This window comes from Prionailurus viverrinus, chromosome E3 (genome assembly GCF_022837055.1).
Source record: "Prionailurus viverrinus isolate Anna chromosome E3, UM_Priviv_1.0, whole genome shotgun sequence".
Lineage (NCBI taxonomy): Eukaryota > Metazoa > Chordata > Mammalia > Carnivora > Felidae > Prionailurus > Prionailurus viverrinus.
In genome coordinates, this window is record NC_062576.1 from 20,130,644 (window position 1) to 20,145,990 (window position 15,347).

A 15,347-nucleotide genomic window follows, 5' to 3' on the forward strand; every position below is an offset into this window, starting at 1 on the left:
AAGATTGGATTTAGGTGGGCACTTGGCAGAGTATTCTGGACAGGAAACAGCACATGTGAAGCCTGCAGGAGGAGAAATATGTTAAGTTTGGTTGAAGTGTAGGATTGGAGGTGGGGAATGAGGAATAATGTTTGGCACTTAGATGTATGCTTGTTGTGAGCCGGGACTGTTCTCAGATCCTGACATAGAGTGAGTTATTTAATTTTTACAAAAGCCTTAGAAGAGAAAATTGAGGCACAGAGCATTTAAGTGACTTAAGATCATCTGCTAGCAAGACCAGAACCCCCAATTTGAATCCACGAAGTCTGGGGTACAAAACCCACTCTGCCCTTCGCTCAGTTGGACTGGAGAGGGAATTGGGTGGTCTTTTAATCCACTTAAATAGCTTATCCTTTATCGAAAGGGTAGTTAGAAGCCACTGAAAGGCGAGTCAGACTAGGGGCAAAGTGTGAAGTTGAGAGATTTTAGTAATCCAGCCACAAACAACCAATCGTGGTTTTGCTTACCAGGGTGCAGGTGAAAATAAGAGAAGCAGGTGGGATGAAAACCTGTGAAACCAGAATAAAGAGGATTGGGTGACTGGATGTGGGGTATAAGGAGAGGTGGGAATCAGGGATGATTCCTCTGGTTCCTGACATTTGGGTACCTGAGTGAATACTGATGCCCTGCCCTGTTGGTAGGGAACACAGAAGGGCAGCACAGTGGTTGAGTCTTGGGGGAGGTGGGGAAGATGTTGAACGTACTTTGAGACACATGGACTTTGAAGTTCCTTTGGGTCACCCTTGTGGAGATTCTGTTTAGTAAACGTGTGGCTTCATGCGGGGCGGGGGAGGGGGGAGCAGGCCAGAGAGAGGGATGGACCTGGACATGTGGAGTCATCCCGTATGGTTGGATGTTTAAGTTGTAGGCCAGGATTCTCCCTGGAGGCCTAAGACATGGCCCTGAGGTGCACCTACGTGGAAGGGCTGGATGAAGGACTAGGAACCTTCCAAGAAGCCTGGGAAGGTGCGGCTGGAGAAATGGAGGGTAGCAGTTCAGAGCGGTGTCCTGGCAGATGTGATTGGGGTTTGGAGGGTTACGCAGTGGAGAGATCACACAGAAGGCAAAGGAGGGAAGGGCCAATAAGCGGAAGTGGGATTTAGCCTCAACTGGACTAGAGCAGGATGTGAGCGAGGTTTGTAAGGAAAGCTTAACAAAGTTGGCTGACTGGATAAAGGAAGAAACCCAAGCCAAAGATGTCTCCATGACATTGATACGACACAACTGGGAGAGAGTGGAAAGGAGGGACTTTATTGGGGCTGGGGAGAGGCAGTTATAACTTTGCCTTTGATCTCCTTGAATTTGAGGTGTTTGGTAGACAAGCGAAGATACAGGGTCAGTGTTTGGAGGGAAAAGACAGGACGTAGGATCCCAAGGTGAAAAATTGTTAACGTACAGGCACCAGATTTGAAGGGAAACCAAAAGACCACGACTTGGGCCAGTAGGACGGTTCTGGTTCCAGCATTCAGCTTCTTAGGGTGGATTTGGGGGACCCTGGGAAGGTCTGTGTTCTTTGCGTTAAAAAGGCAGGAATGCTGCTCTAATCTGCATTTGCAAAGCGGGAAGACTTGAGTGAGCACATTCTCTCTCTCTCTCTGGTCTCAGCAGGAGGTTGTCAGAAGAATGTGGCCCAGTATGTACTGTTTCCGGAGCTGATTTGTGGTTTGGTATTTGTGCCTTCCCTCTTGTAGATACGAAGAGATTGACTTGGAAACCGGAATTTTGGAGTCCCGGAGGGATCCAGTCGCTTTGGAGGACGTCTACCCCATTCATATGATTTTAGAGAATAAAGATGGCATCCAGGGCTCTTGCCGGTACTTTAAGGAGAGGAAAAACATAACCAATGACATCAGGACCAAGTCTTTACAGCCCCGCTGTATGATGGTGGAGGCCTTTGGCAGGTAACTGATTTGCACCATCAGAAACTCATGGGAATCCTCCTGCTTTGAAGTCGGGTGCACAGTCAGAGCGCTGAGTCTCGCCAGCCCTTTACGAAGCCTCTGCCTTCTTCACTCGGCTCATTTTGCTCAGGGACCTGCCTTTCTCTTTCCCTTGTATCCACAGTCCTGGCACGGTTGGGCAGGGCAGGAGGCTATCATTTGGATCACTCTTTTTTTTTTTTTTAATGTGTTATTTATTTTTGAGAGAGAGCACAAGCGGCAGTCTCGGGGAGGGAAAGGGGAGGGGGGAACAGAGGCTCTAAAGTGGGCTCTGCGCTTTAGAGTGGGGCTCGAACTCACAAGCCATGAGATCGGGACCTGAGCTGAAGTCAGCCACTTAACCACCTGAGCCACCCAGATGTCCCCTGGATCACTCTCTCGTAGGGACTGGGCCCCCTGCTGCCCAGCGGTCCTTTCCTGAGTCTCCGGCCGGACCCCCGGTTTCCCAGAGTGGTCCATTCCACCTGTCATCTTCTAAGCCTAGCCCCACTCCCACCTCCCTCCCCGCTTCACAGAACAGGGAGAAGCTGCCCGTGTGAACTCTCCTGACTTCCATCTTCAACTTGCAGCTGTTACACATCTCTTCCTCCCCCCACCCCCACCCCCCAGCTCAGAGGCGACCAGAAACCATGGCCCCGTCTAGGGCCTCGCTCTGCTTCTCTTCTTCCTCCTCTGCCCATCCCCCTTCCCGCCCCCCAACCCAGCTCCCTGTACCTCCTGCTCTTCCCTGCCTCTCTCAGGAAGCTCATCTTTCTCCATCATTTTCTTTCTTTCTTTTTTTTTTTTAATGTTTATTTATTTTTGAGAGGGAGGGGCAGAGAGAGAGGGAGACAGGATCTTACTGCTGACAGCAGTAAGCCCGATGCGGAGCTCAAAGTCACAAACCTCTAGGTCATGACGTGAGCTGAAGTCGGATGCTTAACCAACTAAGCCACCCAGGTGCCCCTTCTCCGTCATTTCCAACTTCTGCCTTTCTGCTGGTGCTGTCTCCTCAGCCCTAACGTGACTCACACAGCTTACAACAGGACCTTCTCTTGACCTCAGATCCCCTGTGACCATAGATCTCTCTTTCTCTCTGCCGTTTGTAGGACCAAGCTTCCCAGAAGAAATAGCCACTCTCACTCTTTGTCCCCTTCACCTCTGCCCTCTCGGTCCTGATGTCTGACTTCATTACTTCACCGAAATCTTATCCCCGAAGATTCCTAGTAATGAGCCTGTGGACACTGTAGGGCCCGTAACCTCCTTGCCCCCTCCACCCCATCAAGGACTTGTAAAGCTTTTGTCCCATGGCTTCCTGCTTTATTTTCCTGTTCTAGCCGATCCTTACCAGCTCCCTCATGGACTCCCCGACTTCCTTCCACCCCTTAAATGTTGGGCTGCTCCCCAGGGCTCTGAGTGCTCCCCAGGCGTCTGTCAAGTGCCGTGTGTGGAGTTACAGTAACCTCTTCCTCAGTGCGCCCAGAAGTCAGAGCATCACTCTCCTTCACCCCAAACTTGCCTCCTCTTCCATTTCCTGCCCCTTTTGTGTCTTCCCTCTGCTCCAGAGGATTCCCACGCGCCTACTGTATAAGACGCAAACTTGGGCCCCTTCTCTCTTTCTACGTTCAACTGGCCACCGAGTCCTGTGGACTTGGCCTTCTGACGTTTTCTCAAATGCCCTTTGGGCTCAAAATAGTACAATAGTCTCTTATCTCCCTTCTTACTGTCTCTCCTCTTCGGAACTTTCCACACTGCATGGAACATTTTTCTCTAAGATGGACTTGCGGTGGAAAGTGCCTTGGTCACTCAGGACAGATATCTCAAGACTGGCCACATGTCCCCCACAGACATGCTTTGTTTAGCCAGCATGGTGGTTTGTTTGTTTTCAATTTTATTTCATTGCTAATATTTAAAATCTAGATTTCTACCTCCTCTTAAAAAAATTACAGGATCCATGGGGAGCCTGGGTGGCTTGGTTGGTCAAGCCTCTGACGGCAGCTCGGGTCATGATCTCCTGGTTTGTAAGTTCGAGCCCCACCTCGGGCTCTGTGCTGTCAGCAGAGACTGCTTTGGGTCTTCTGTCTCCCTCTCTCTCTGCCCCTCCCGACTTGTGCTCTCTCTCTCTGGGACTGTGATTTTCCCTTGGTATTTAGGCCAGAACCATGAGCCATGTCCCACCTAGTGCTGCCCACCCTGCTGAGTGGCCCATCAGGCTCCATATGCCTACCCTCTGCCCACTCAGCTCTCCCCCCATAGCCCTCTCTGTGCTTTGGCCCGAACATGCCGGGCTAATCTGTTACTCAGGGCTGCAACACATGTTGTTCCTTTTGCTTAGAGTCTTCTGCCTTCAGGACTCCTGGGGGGCTTGGTTGGTTAAACGTCTGACTCTTGATTTCAGCTCAGGTCATGATCTCATGGTTCGTGAGATCGAGCCCCTATTCGTCGGACTCTGAGCTGACAGCGCGGAGCCTGCTTGGGATTCTTTCTCTGCCGCTCCCCGACTCACGCACACGCACACTCCTCTCTCTGTCTCTCTCTCTCTCTCTCTCTCTCTCTCTCTCTCAAATAAATAAACTTAAAAATATTCTGCTTCCGATCTTCACATCTCCCACCCCCTTCTCTTCATTCAGCCTTGGACTTGGTTCCTCAAAAAGTATGTCCCTGTTGCCCAGACATCATCGCATTACTCACTTCAGTACCAAAAATGGTCTTCAGTGTTTATTTACGTCACTCTTTCCATACCAGACTGTAACCTTGAGGGCAGAAACTCTTGTTTGTTCATGGCTGTATCTCTAGGATCTAGACTCTGCCTGGCACCACATCGGCTCCTGAGAGTGCATGTTGACTGATTGACTCTCCTGTTGGTCTGGAAGTTCTAACCCCTGACCTGTGTCATGGCATCCAAACTCCCTGGACGGCACTGCCAGGCCTTTTGGGATGTGGACTCGCACTGACCTCTCGGGCTCTCCTTCCTTCTGCTTTCCAGCCTATGACCCCACACCAGGCTTCCCGGCCGGGCCATTTGCCCCCAGGACAGGCGCACTGCTTCGTGCCTCCAGAAACTTGCAGGTTCTGCTTCCTTGCCCTTCACCGCCCCCCCCTCCCCCGCCCCCAAGCTTAGTGCTCACTCAACATCCCCTCCTGTGAGAGCGGTCCCTAGTTACTGTGCTCCGTTCACACGCACAGCTTAGATGGAATTGGGCTCTGGACGTATGCCATTTCCTAGGTGCTCTCTGACAGCTGTTGGATCGTAGCATAATCGCTCACTTTCTGGACTTCCTCCTCCAGTGGACTGTGAGCTCCTTGAAGGTGGATACCGCTTTTATCTATCTTGGCATCTCTGGTACTTTACATTGTGCTTAATCAGTATTTGACATCCTGTCTGGTGACCACACTCAGCATTTTAAGCCTAGCAGGAGTCCCTTAGTCAGCTAATTGGAACTGTCGGGATTATGATAGGACAGCATAGTAAACAAATCTGAGCCTGTGTGAAAAGCAGCAAACCTGTTCCCCAGTTTTCCAGCTTTCTTTTTCCAGCTGACCTCTTCCAGTTTAACTTAATGAACCTGTTTTGGACGAGAGAGCAAAGTCCTAAGTCTGTGATGTGCAGACACAGGAAGTGGACTGTCTCTTTCATGCGTGTTCGCAACCATTCTCTCTGAGGATGGATTCTGCCGACTTCCATGACTCTACAGAAGACTTATTTTAGGTCACAAACAATGTAAGGTTAAAAGGAAGACAACCTCTTCTTTCATCTTTGGCCCAGTTGGTGGTAGAAGTGAAACCAGCCAGTGTGGGGTAGGAGGAAGGAGGACCGTCAGGCTGAGGGATGTGATAGAAGAAATCCGTTTCTCTGCCGAGTCTCCATCACTTAAGTCTGAGACTCCACCCACTGGGCCTCATCTGCTAATTTAAGCTGACATCTTGGGCAGATTGGCCCACTCCATTCACATACTCTTGGGGTCCAAGCCCTGGAGCAGAGATCCCACGAGGGTGTGCTGGCAGAGAACCCCTCACTCACTCACTTCTTGGCACCAAGATACCCCCACTCGGAAGCGCTCCCTTTCCCAGATGAATGCATCACTGAGGGTCCCTGTATAAGAACTCACGGACTACCAGCCCCTCAAATCTGGGCCAGCATCTAATTCTTCTTAGCTCTGTTGTTTAGACATCTAACCACAAGGCCTGTCTCCCATCACGTCACTCAGTCTGAAATGCCTTGCTAGGACGTATTCTTGGCCTCTTTATTATTTTCACACCTCAAGTCACTAGGAGGAGCTGACGATTCTTCCAGGGTCTGGTCTTCAACAGACTACAAATCCGCTGATTAGCCAGGTCGGTACAGACCTACCTCGTCGTCCTGCACTTCACAAGATACTGCGTTTTTTAGAAATTGAAGGTTCGTGGCAACCTTGCATCAAGCAAATCTGTTGGCACCATTTTTCCCAACAGCACTTGCTCGCTTCGTGTCTCTCTATCACATTTCGGTCATTTTCTCAATATATTTTCTTTCCTTCTCTTTATTTTTTTTTTAATGTTTATCTTTGAAAGAGAGACAGAATACAAGCGAGAAAGGGGCAGAGAGAGAGGGAGACACAGAATCTGAAACAGGCTCCAAGCTCTGAGCTGTCAGGACAGAGCCCGGCGCAGGGCTCGAACTCACAAATTGTAAAGACCATGACCTGAGCTGAAGTTGGACGCTTAACCAACTGAGCCACACAGGCGCCCCAATTTTCTCAATATTTTGAACTTTTTCGTTACTATATTTGTTACGGTGATCTGGGACCGGTGATTACAATTTGGTGAAGGCTCAGATGATGGTTAGCGTTTCTTAGCAATAGTATTTTTTAATTAAGGTACACACATTGGTTTTTTTGGACGTAATGTCATTGCACACTTCATACACTACACTACAGTATAGTATAAACATACTTTTATATGCACCGGAAACCAGAAACTTTGTTTGACTACCTTTATTGTGATACTTGCTTTATCACAATATATGCTTTCTTGCAATGGTCTAGAGTCGAACCCACAACATCTCTGAGGCGTGCCTGTATTGTTGACTCTGAAGCTTATCTGTCCAGTTCGGTAGGCTAGTTTGCTCACTTAACAAATACTCACAGAGCCCCTACTATGCACTACAATCATACTAGGCACTGAAGGTGTCCTAGTGAACAAGTCAGTACCATGTGCCTACCTTTATGGCACTTAAATTGGAAGGGAGGAGATGGACAAGAATGTCTGCCAAAAAAAAAAAAAAAATTACCTTTAAAAAAAAATTTTTTTTTACGTTTATTTACTTTTGAGAGAGAGAGACAGAGCACGACTGGGGGAGGGGCAGAGAGTGAGGGTGACACAGAATCTGAAGCAGGATCCAGGCTCCGAGCTGTCAGCACAGAGTCTGATGAGCTCGAACTCACCAACGATGAGATCATGACCTGAGCCAAAGTCAGACGCTCAACTGACTGAGCCCCCCGAGGCATCCCCAAAATACGACCATTTTTAAGACTGCCGGGTGCTATGAAGAATGTGGCAATGGCCGGGTAGGGGATAGCTGGGGCTAGACTTTCAGGAAGGCCCGAGGAGGTCATGTCTAAGCAGTAGCCCCAATGATCAGAAGGAATCCGTCACCTACAGATTCGGGGAGGAGCCCGGGCAGAGGAAGCAGCTCATTTGAGGACCATCAGGGCCATGGAGGGTGCATCGGATGTACCAGGCCCTGCTGGGGAGTCTGGGCTTTGGTCTGAGTGTCCTGACGAGACCTCGGAGGGCACCACATAAGGAGAACACAAGGTTGGCTCTGTTCACCCCAAATGCTGCATTTGGGACACCGAAACTGCCTTAATGGGGGGCATTGTAAAGCTGTAAGAAGCAGCACAAAATGATGATTCTCTAAGGTTCAGGGTTTTGTTTGTTTTTTTAAGTTTATTTATAAATAAGTGTGCAGGGGAGGGGCAGGGTGAGCAAGAATCCCAAGCAGGCTTCATGCTCTGCACTGAGCCTGACGTGGGGCTCGATTCCATGAACCGCGAGATCACGGCCTGAGCCAAAACCAAGAGTCTGATGCTTAACTGACTGAGCCACCCAGGCACCCCCTGTTTTTTCATATTTTCTTCAGATCACTTAAAGTTATTTCTTCTGTGTGGTCGTTTCTGATCCACAGGTGGGGAAAGAGACTGATCATCGTCGCCTCCCAGGACATGCGGTACAGGGCCTTGATAGGCTTGGAGGGTGACCCCGACCTGAAGCTCCCTGACTTCTCCTACTGCATTTTGGAGCGGTTGGGCCGGTCCCGGTGGCAAGGCGAGCTCCAGCGTGACCTCCACAGCACTGCTTTCAAGTGAGGGGATGATTCGCTTGACAGGGCTCCCTGATGATTGTGCCCTGCCCCCCAGCCTGTTGACCTACCTCCTTCCCCTTTCCTCTCAGCCCTGCCACTGGGGCAGTCTGCAACCTATGCTGACTGGGAGTGCAGGGCTTTGTATATGAAGAGACCCTGGAGTGACCCTATAATTTAGTATCTAAACCAGACATTTTGAGAATGGAGAGTGGGGCCCCAGGGCAAGGCCAAGGCAGTGGTCATAAATTGGGACCGCCGGGCAAATCAGGATGTATTGTCCCCCTAGTTATTGGCCACTACAGGATTGGGCACCTGTATTTGATGGTGTCATCACTAACCCTCATTGTCGCCCACCCCACCGTCCGTCCCGTGCCCATTTCCCTGGGCCTCCACCCCCACCCCCCGTCCGCCTCTGCCGGGGACCTCGGCTGTGCTCTTAGGCTGAGGCATGGCTGTTGTTTTCAAGGCCGCTGTCCCACAGTGACTGTCGTCGTAGAGTGGCTGGGTAGGACTAGCCAGTGCTACAGTGTGTGTCTAGCACTGACGTTCAGGTGAGAGGCCCTCTGCGCTGTTGGGGGAAAGCAGCCAGCAAAGCAAAAATGACAGAGCCACGCTTCTCCTCTCCTCCAGGGTTGATGCCGGGAAGCTCCACTATCACCGGAAAATTCTGAACAAAAACGGGCTCATTACGATGCAGTCACATGTGATCCGATTGCCCACCGGAGCCCAGCAGCACTCGATCCTTCTCCTCCTGAATCGGTTTCACGTGGACAGGTATAGCGTGTGCACGCCAAAGCACTCCGTTCTGCCCTGCGCGTTAGGCCTTTACAAACCATGGAGGCTAAATCACAGCACGACCGTAGCTTTTTACTTTTATTGATTTATGTTTTGCTTTTATTTTAGACAGGACGAGCACACACGTACATGCGCAAGCAGGGGAGGGGCAGAGGGAGGGAGAGAATCTTTTAAGTTTTTTTTTAAACATTTATTTATTTTTTTTTTTGAGAGACATAGAAAGAGCACGAGTGGGGGAGGGGCAGAGGGAGAGGGAGCCACGGAATCCGAAGCGGGTTCCAGGTTCTGAGCTGTCAGCACAGAGCCCGAAGCAGGGCTTGAACTATGAACCATCAGATCATGACCTGAACCAAAGTCGGGACGCTTGACCGACTGAGCCACCCAGGTGCCCCAAGGGAGAGAGCCTTAAGCAAGCTCCACGCTGAGCATGGAGCCCAATGTAGGGTTCGATCCCACAACCCTGGGACCATCATCTGAGGCAAAATCAAGGGTTGGATGCTCAACCAACTGAGCCACCCAGGTGCCCATGACTAGCTTTTTTTCCTTTTTTCTTTTTTTTTTTTAACTTTATTTATTTTGAGAGAGAGAACATGAGCACAAATGGGAGAGAGGGACAGGGGGTGGGGAGAGAGAGAGAGAGAGAGAGAGAGAGAGAGAATCTTAAGCAGACTCCACACTCAGTGAGGAGCCCGACGCGGGGCCTGAACTCATGAACCATCAGATCATGACCTGAACCAAAGTCAAGAGCCAGACGCTTAACTGACTGAGCTACCCAGGTGCCCTAGACTATAGCTTTTTAAAAGAGATTTACTATCTATTTTTGATTGTGAAAATAAGTCTTGCTGATTTAGAAAATTTGGAGATTATATTGAAAAGAAGGAAAAAAAATTCCTATAACCCCATTGCCCAGCAATAGGGACTGTTAACATTTTGGTGAAATTTGGGGAGGAGTATAAAAATAAAAACAAATCAGTCAAATCAGATTTGTTTTGGTGACAGAATTGAGATTGAATTGTATCCAATTTAAAACTGGCATGTTTTTCCAACACGCAACTCTCATAATCAGCCTAGATGGTGAGATGTGGAGGTTGTGCTGAGTGATCACCGTGGATGATGTTGCTATTTAGCCGCGGGTCCTGGTCCAGCCAGTATAGCAGGGTGGTGAGATGTGTACATTCCCTTCTGAGGATGAGGGTTTCTGGGAGTGAGTCTCTGACTCCTTCCTGCTCCCTGTTGGGGTGACTGCCTGGCATAGGAATGGGGGAAAGCAGTGTTCCACCACGCTTGAGACAGGCCTCAGCCTGCCCTCCGGCACCTCATGGCCTCCTTGGTGAGACATCCAGAGACCAGGGTAGGGAAGGATCGAGCTGGAGTAGGCCTTGGAAGAGGTGGCCCTCGGCTGAGTAAGCGGGAGCCCCCGAGCGCCTGGCCACCAGTGCTCCACAGTGGAGTCAGGCAATGTCACGGAATCCTTGAGAGGCAGTAGGCAGGCCCTTCCTTTCCCTGGACCACGGGGAATGACTTTGACTCACCCCTAGCCGAACGACAGAGACCTTGCCCATTACCAATGGCCAGGCATGCTCTCCAAATGGGAGGTGAGTGAACACTCAGGATTAAGTATAAGTTTTAAAGTCGACAGTGTCTGCTGCCTAGCACAGGCCTGGGCCCAAAGAAAGTGCTTGATATACATGTAGGCAGACTGTTGACTAAGGATTTCCAGGAGTAATGATATCACTGCATTCCTGTCAAAATTCCAAATTTGTCATCAAACCTATATTTTAGAAATCCTACTGGAGAGAGAATCATGCTTCGACAGTTTGCATTTTATTTATTTAGTCTTACTTTCCACTAGTTAAATAAGGTATCACTAGACTCCTACCTGGTGTAGGCGGCAGCTGTGGGTGGAAGAGATTAACAGTGGACTAAGTCAAGATCTGTATTTAAATCTTTGCCCCTTACTTGGGCAAAGGCGCTTGTCCTCTCTGAACCACGGTTTCTTCTCCTAGAAAATGGCCATGACTCAGTGCTTGGTATTAACTCACATGCAGTAAATATCTGTGCCTTCCTTTATCCTTTCATGTGTTGAGAGGCAGTCGAAGTGGAGAAGTGGGTGCAGACTCTGTATCCCATGCATAAGCCCTCCGTGACCCTGAGCTTGTGACCAGTTAAAGTCAAGGTCACCTTCCCAGCTACACCCTGCCCCCAGCCTCCCCAGGCACACATGGTTGGGAGCCCTCCACTCTCTTTCATAGCTTCCTTGGTGGCCATTAGTCTGGAGGCAGTCATTTATGATTCTACACAATAAAAATGAGTTGGGGGTTGGGCTTGATCAGGCCAGTGAAGTCAGAGTAGAGGCCAGCCTTCAGAATCAAAGGCATCATGATATAGCGAACAGAGCGCTGGATGTGGGCAAGGACCTAGGTCTGTGTCTTGAGTCTGAAGTTTAGAAAACCTGTTTCACTTCTTTATGAAATAATCCCCTCCTTCACCAAGCGATTTATATAGAAATACCTAAGGTCCTTCCTAAACTTGATGCTATTATAAAAACATAAGGCATTTTGAAGAATCCTTACGGCTGCAGCCCAAAGGTCTAGTTTGTACACGGCCACTACCTAGGTGCCCTTGGCCATGTGACCGAGCCACTCAGAGCCGGTCTCTGCCCCACCAAGTGCGCGTTGTGGGCTGGGTGGTGGCCGAGACCGAAGACGAAGGTTCTGTAGTTTGGGATGTGGTCACTGAAGGCTTGCGAGGCACTCTTTAGCAATAGGTTTGACCAGACAAGCTGTTTTGTGTTTCTCATAGGAGGAGCAAATATGACATCCTCATGGAGAAGCTCTCGGGTGTGCTGAGCACACGGAGTAACCAGATGGAGACCCTGGGCAGGCTGAGAGAAGAGCTGGTAAGTGCCCGGGGCCGCCTGTGCTCTGGGCTGGACTGAACTGTGCCACAGCCTGGACATCTTTGTTTAGTGTGCCTTGATGGTGGCTTGTAATCAGCCCTGTTCACAGACTTAACCGTCCTTAACCTTGAAGTGAGTGGGATCTTCCTTTGTTCCGCAGAAGGAAAAAGTGCCCAGGCCTTCATCGAAGGCCTTCCTGCCCTAGGCTGGCTCCCATTTTCCCCAGGGTGTGCTCGAGGCCCTGCGGTATAAGTCCGTGTGGAATGGTGGACCTGGGCACTTAGGGGTGCTTCTGTGAGCACACTTCTAATTCCATCACACTGGTTTAATACTGAAATGATAGTGTGACGGCACGGGGAGAGAAGTGCTTACCCACCGGCCTAGTCTCTGGGCCCCGCGGTAGAGGTGGGGGGAGGAGGAAAGCACAGAGGGGGCATGTGGCCCCCAGGCGGATTCGAACAGTGTTCGGCGGAGCCAGCATTAGACGGGGGAGAGAAACAAATTGCCCTCCCAGTTAGACAGCAGAACTTACAACCTGAAGTTCAAAGTCAGCCTGTTTGGGTCATAGTGATTAGCCCACAAAGGACCGTGATTTGGAATCCGATTATCAATATCAGGGTTGGGGCGCCTGGGTGGCTCAGTAGGTTAAACATCCGACTGTGGATTTCAGCTCGGGTCATAATCTCGTGGTTTGTGGGAGCGAGCCCCGTGTTGGGCTTCATGCTGAGCTTGGAGCCTGCTTGGGATTCTCTCTCCCTCTCTCTCTGCCCCTCCCTGTCCCTCAAAATAAATAAACATTAAAAAAAACAATAATCCTTGCTCCTCACCTCCTGCATTGGTGAGTGGAGCCCTCATCTCTGATTCCGTCATAGAGGGAAATGGGCCTCTTCTCTATGCTAGATCTCCTCTACGCCCGAGCCCCTCATTTGTTCATTTATTTATTTAGAGCTAGAGAGAGCACATGAGCAAGGAAGGGCAGAGGGAGAGAGAATCTTAAGCAGGTTCCATGCCCGACACAGAGCTCGATCTCCTACTCCCGACTGAGATCATGACCTGAGCAGAAATCAGGAGTCAGATGCTTAACTGACTGAGCCACACAGGCCCCCATGCCCAAGTCTCTTTGAGGCAGAGCTTAGGAACTGAGGCCTGGGGGTCAGATTTGGCCTATATGTTGTTAAAAGTACATTTGACGTGGCATTTTTTTTTTTTTTAAACTGAGATTTCACAGACAAATCTAAGCTCCCTGCTTCCTTTGACATATCAGAGGCTCCATCAAGCTTGGGCCTGCAGTCTCTCCTGATGGCAGTCAGCTAGAGCCAGCTGTGTGCTGGCCAGCCGCCCCTCCTCCCCCCCCCCCCCCCCGCCAGCCCCTTCCTTCCTGCCACCTCTCAGACACCAGGCCCTTGTCATTTGTCATTACATGTGCACTGCTGTTTGTGGTAAGAAATATTTTTCGGTATCTGAGTCTCCATGAAGAGTGGAAAATGAAAGAAAAATACGTCTTTCTCTTGAGAGATCCTAGTAGAAATGAAGAAAATCCCTATTTAATAAACAAACCTCTGCCCACATTGTTCCTCATATTTCTTGTCCAGCAGACATCGGTGATTGAAACCCTCCTCCCTGCTGGGTCACTCGGGCGTGCGGAGACCGGGCTAGTCGGGTCCCAGGTCAGCACTGCGGACTGTCTAAGTGATATGAGTGGACTGTCACAGGGCGCTGTTCTCTTATTCCTCCAGCAGATACTTTAGTGAATGTCTGCTTTGAGTCAGGACTGTGTCCTGTACTTCGATGACAAAAATTAGTGAGGATGACAGGTCTCCCACTGTCGTGGAGCAGTCTCACTGGAGAGGCAGACGTGCAAACACATGCTCAGGCTCGAAGGCGCCTCGCAAGGACGCGCTAGCTTCAGGGAGCTGGGAGAGGCTTTATAGAGCAAGTTGCAGCTGAGCTGGGCTGTGAAGAAGTGTTCCCAAAGTAGACAGACAAGAAATGGCAACTCGGGCACGGGAGGGTGGCTCCAGCAGGTTGTTAGAGGCGCAGTGACCGAGCCGTCACCGGGCGGCAGTGTGCTCAGGCAGGAGGAGCGACAATGTGGCTGGAACGCTAAGAAAGGTCTAGAGCACCGGGCTGAGGGGCTGGTTTGTGGCCTTCGGCCTCGTAAACCGCCGGTGGCAATTCAGAGACGGAGAAGTTACGAGGAGGGAAGAGTGTTTGTAGGAAATGAACCTGGCAGAGGAAGAGAGATTGGAGGTGTGAGTGGCAAGGTGGATGCTGTTGACTCTGGCCGGGGGTGATGACCGCTAGGGGAGATGTTTTGGAGAGGAGCTAGCAGGGTGGAGTGAGCGCCTGAGGCCAGGACGTGGAGGTGAGTGAAAGGGAAGGAGTCTTGCTGTCCGGCTTGAGTAATGGCTCCTCATTGAAGCCGATGGGGCTGGAGGGCAGGCTCCCGAGAGCAGGGACCGGGGACCAGCGACCGTGCCTGTTTGTTCACTGCTGAAGCCCCACCAGGCAGACGCTGCCTGGCCCATGGTAGGCGCTCAGTAAGTATTTGTGGAATGAGTGTCTGAATAAAGTAGGGCGTTCAGAAGGAGGAACACGTTTGCACGAGGACGAGGCGCATGACAAATTTGATGTTAGGATTTACTGAGTGTGACGGTCTTCTGGGACTTTGACTTAGTGATGTCTCATCGGCAGCCGGAAACAGGGTCAGAGGAAGCGGAGCAGGATTTGGTGAATAATTAGCCAACACGTGAGGTTGATGCCATGAATAGGCATGCTGTCCTTTGGGGGGAGTGGGGGAGGCTCACACTGCCTCTTTCCCTTGTTGCTGGGCAGATTGTGCAAGACCCTGATGGCAGACCCCCCGGAGGGCAGGACTGCATCATCCTCTCCCGCACTTGGGATCGTCCAGGACGTAGGACCCTATGTTAGGGGCTGGGGTTTGATGGATGAGCTTCCGTAGGGTCTTTCCATGATGCCGAGGGCACAGCTAGATTAACAAGAGATCCCATTTACAAGCCGGTGGCTTCGGATGAGCCATATGTGAGTCATCTGTAATTCCTTGATAGCCGTATGTCCTCCTGCCCGAGGGCTGGGGCACTGGCTGCTCTGAGAGTTGATCACATATGTGGTGGCGGCAGCCCGCAGACATTTCGCTCCCTCTCTCTCCCCCAGAGAGTAAGAGGAAACCCGTAAGACTCCACTAAAGGCTCTTAGTGGTACGTGCCTCCTGTCATTCAGCCCACGGCCTGCAGCAGCCGGAACTGGCCTCATGACTCCAGGGGTGGCCAAGTCAGTGCTCGTCGCAGCCAGGATGGATTTATGAACAAATGAAACAGGCCGAGTGTAAAAA

At 50.6% G+C, this 15,347-nt stretch overlaps 1 protein-coding gene across 1 annotated transcript in view; it reads left to right on the plus strand.

Annotated features, from left to right (window-relative positions):
- GTF3C1 (general transcription factor IIIC subunit 1) overlaps positions 1 to 15,347 on the plus strand; it is a 75,459-nt gene that overhangs the window by 1,075 nt on the left and 59,037 nt on the right. Inside the window, exons 2-5 of the mRNA XM_047839279.1 lie at positions 1,731 to 1,940; positions 8,125 to 8,301; positions 8,932 to 9,075; positions 11,899 to 11,995. Of these exons, the coding sequence (XP_047695235.1) occupies positions 1,731 to 1,940; positions 8,125 to 8,301; positions 8,932 to 9,075; positions 11,899 to 11,995 (628 nt within the window). The remainder of the gene's footprint in view (positions 1 to 1,730; positions 1,941 to 8,124; positions 8,302 to 8,931; positions 9,076 to 11,898; positions 11,996 to 15,347) is intronic.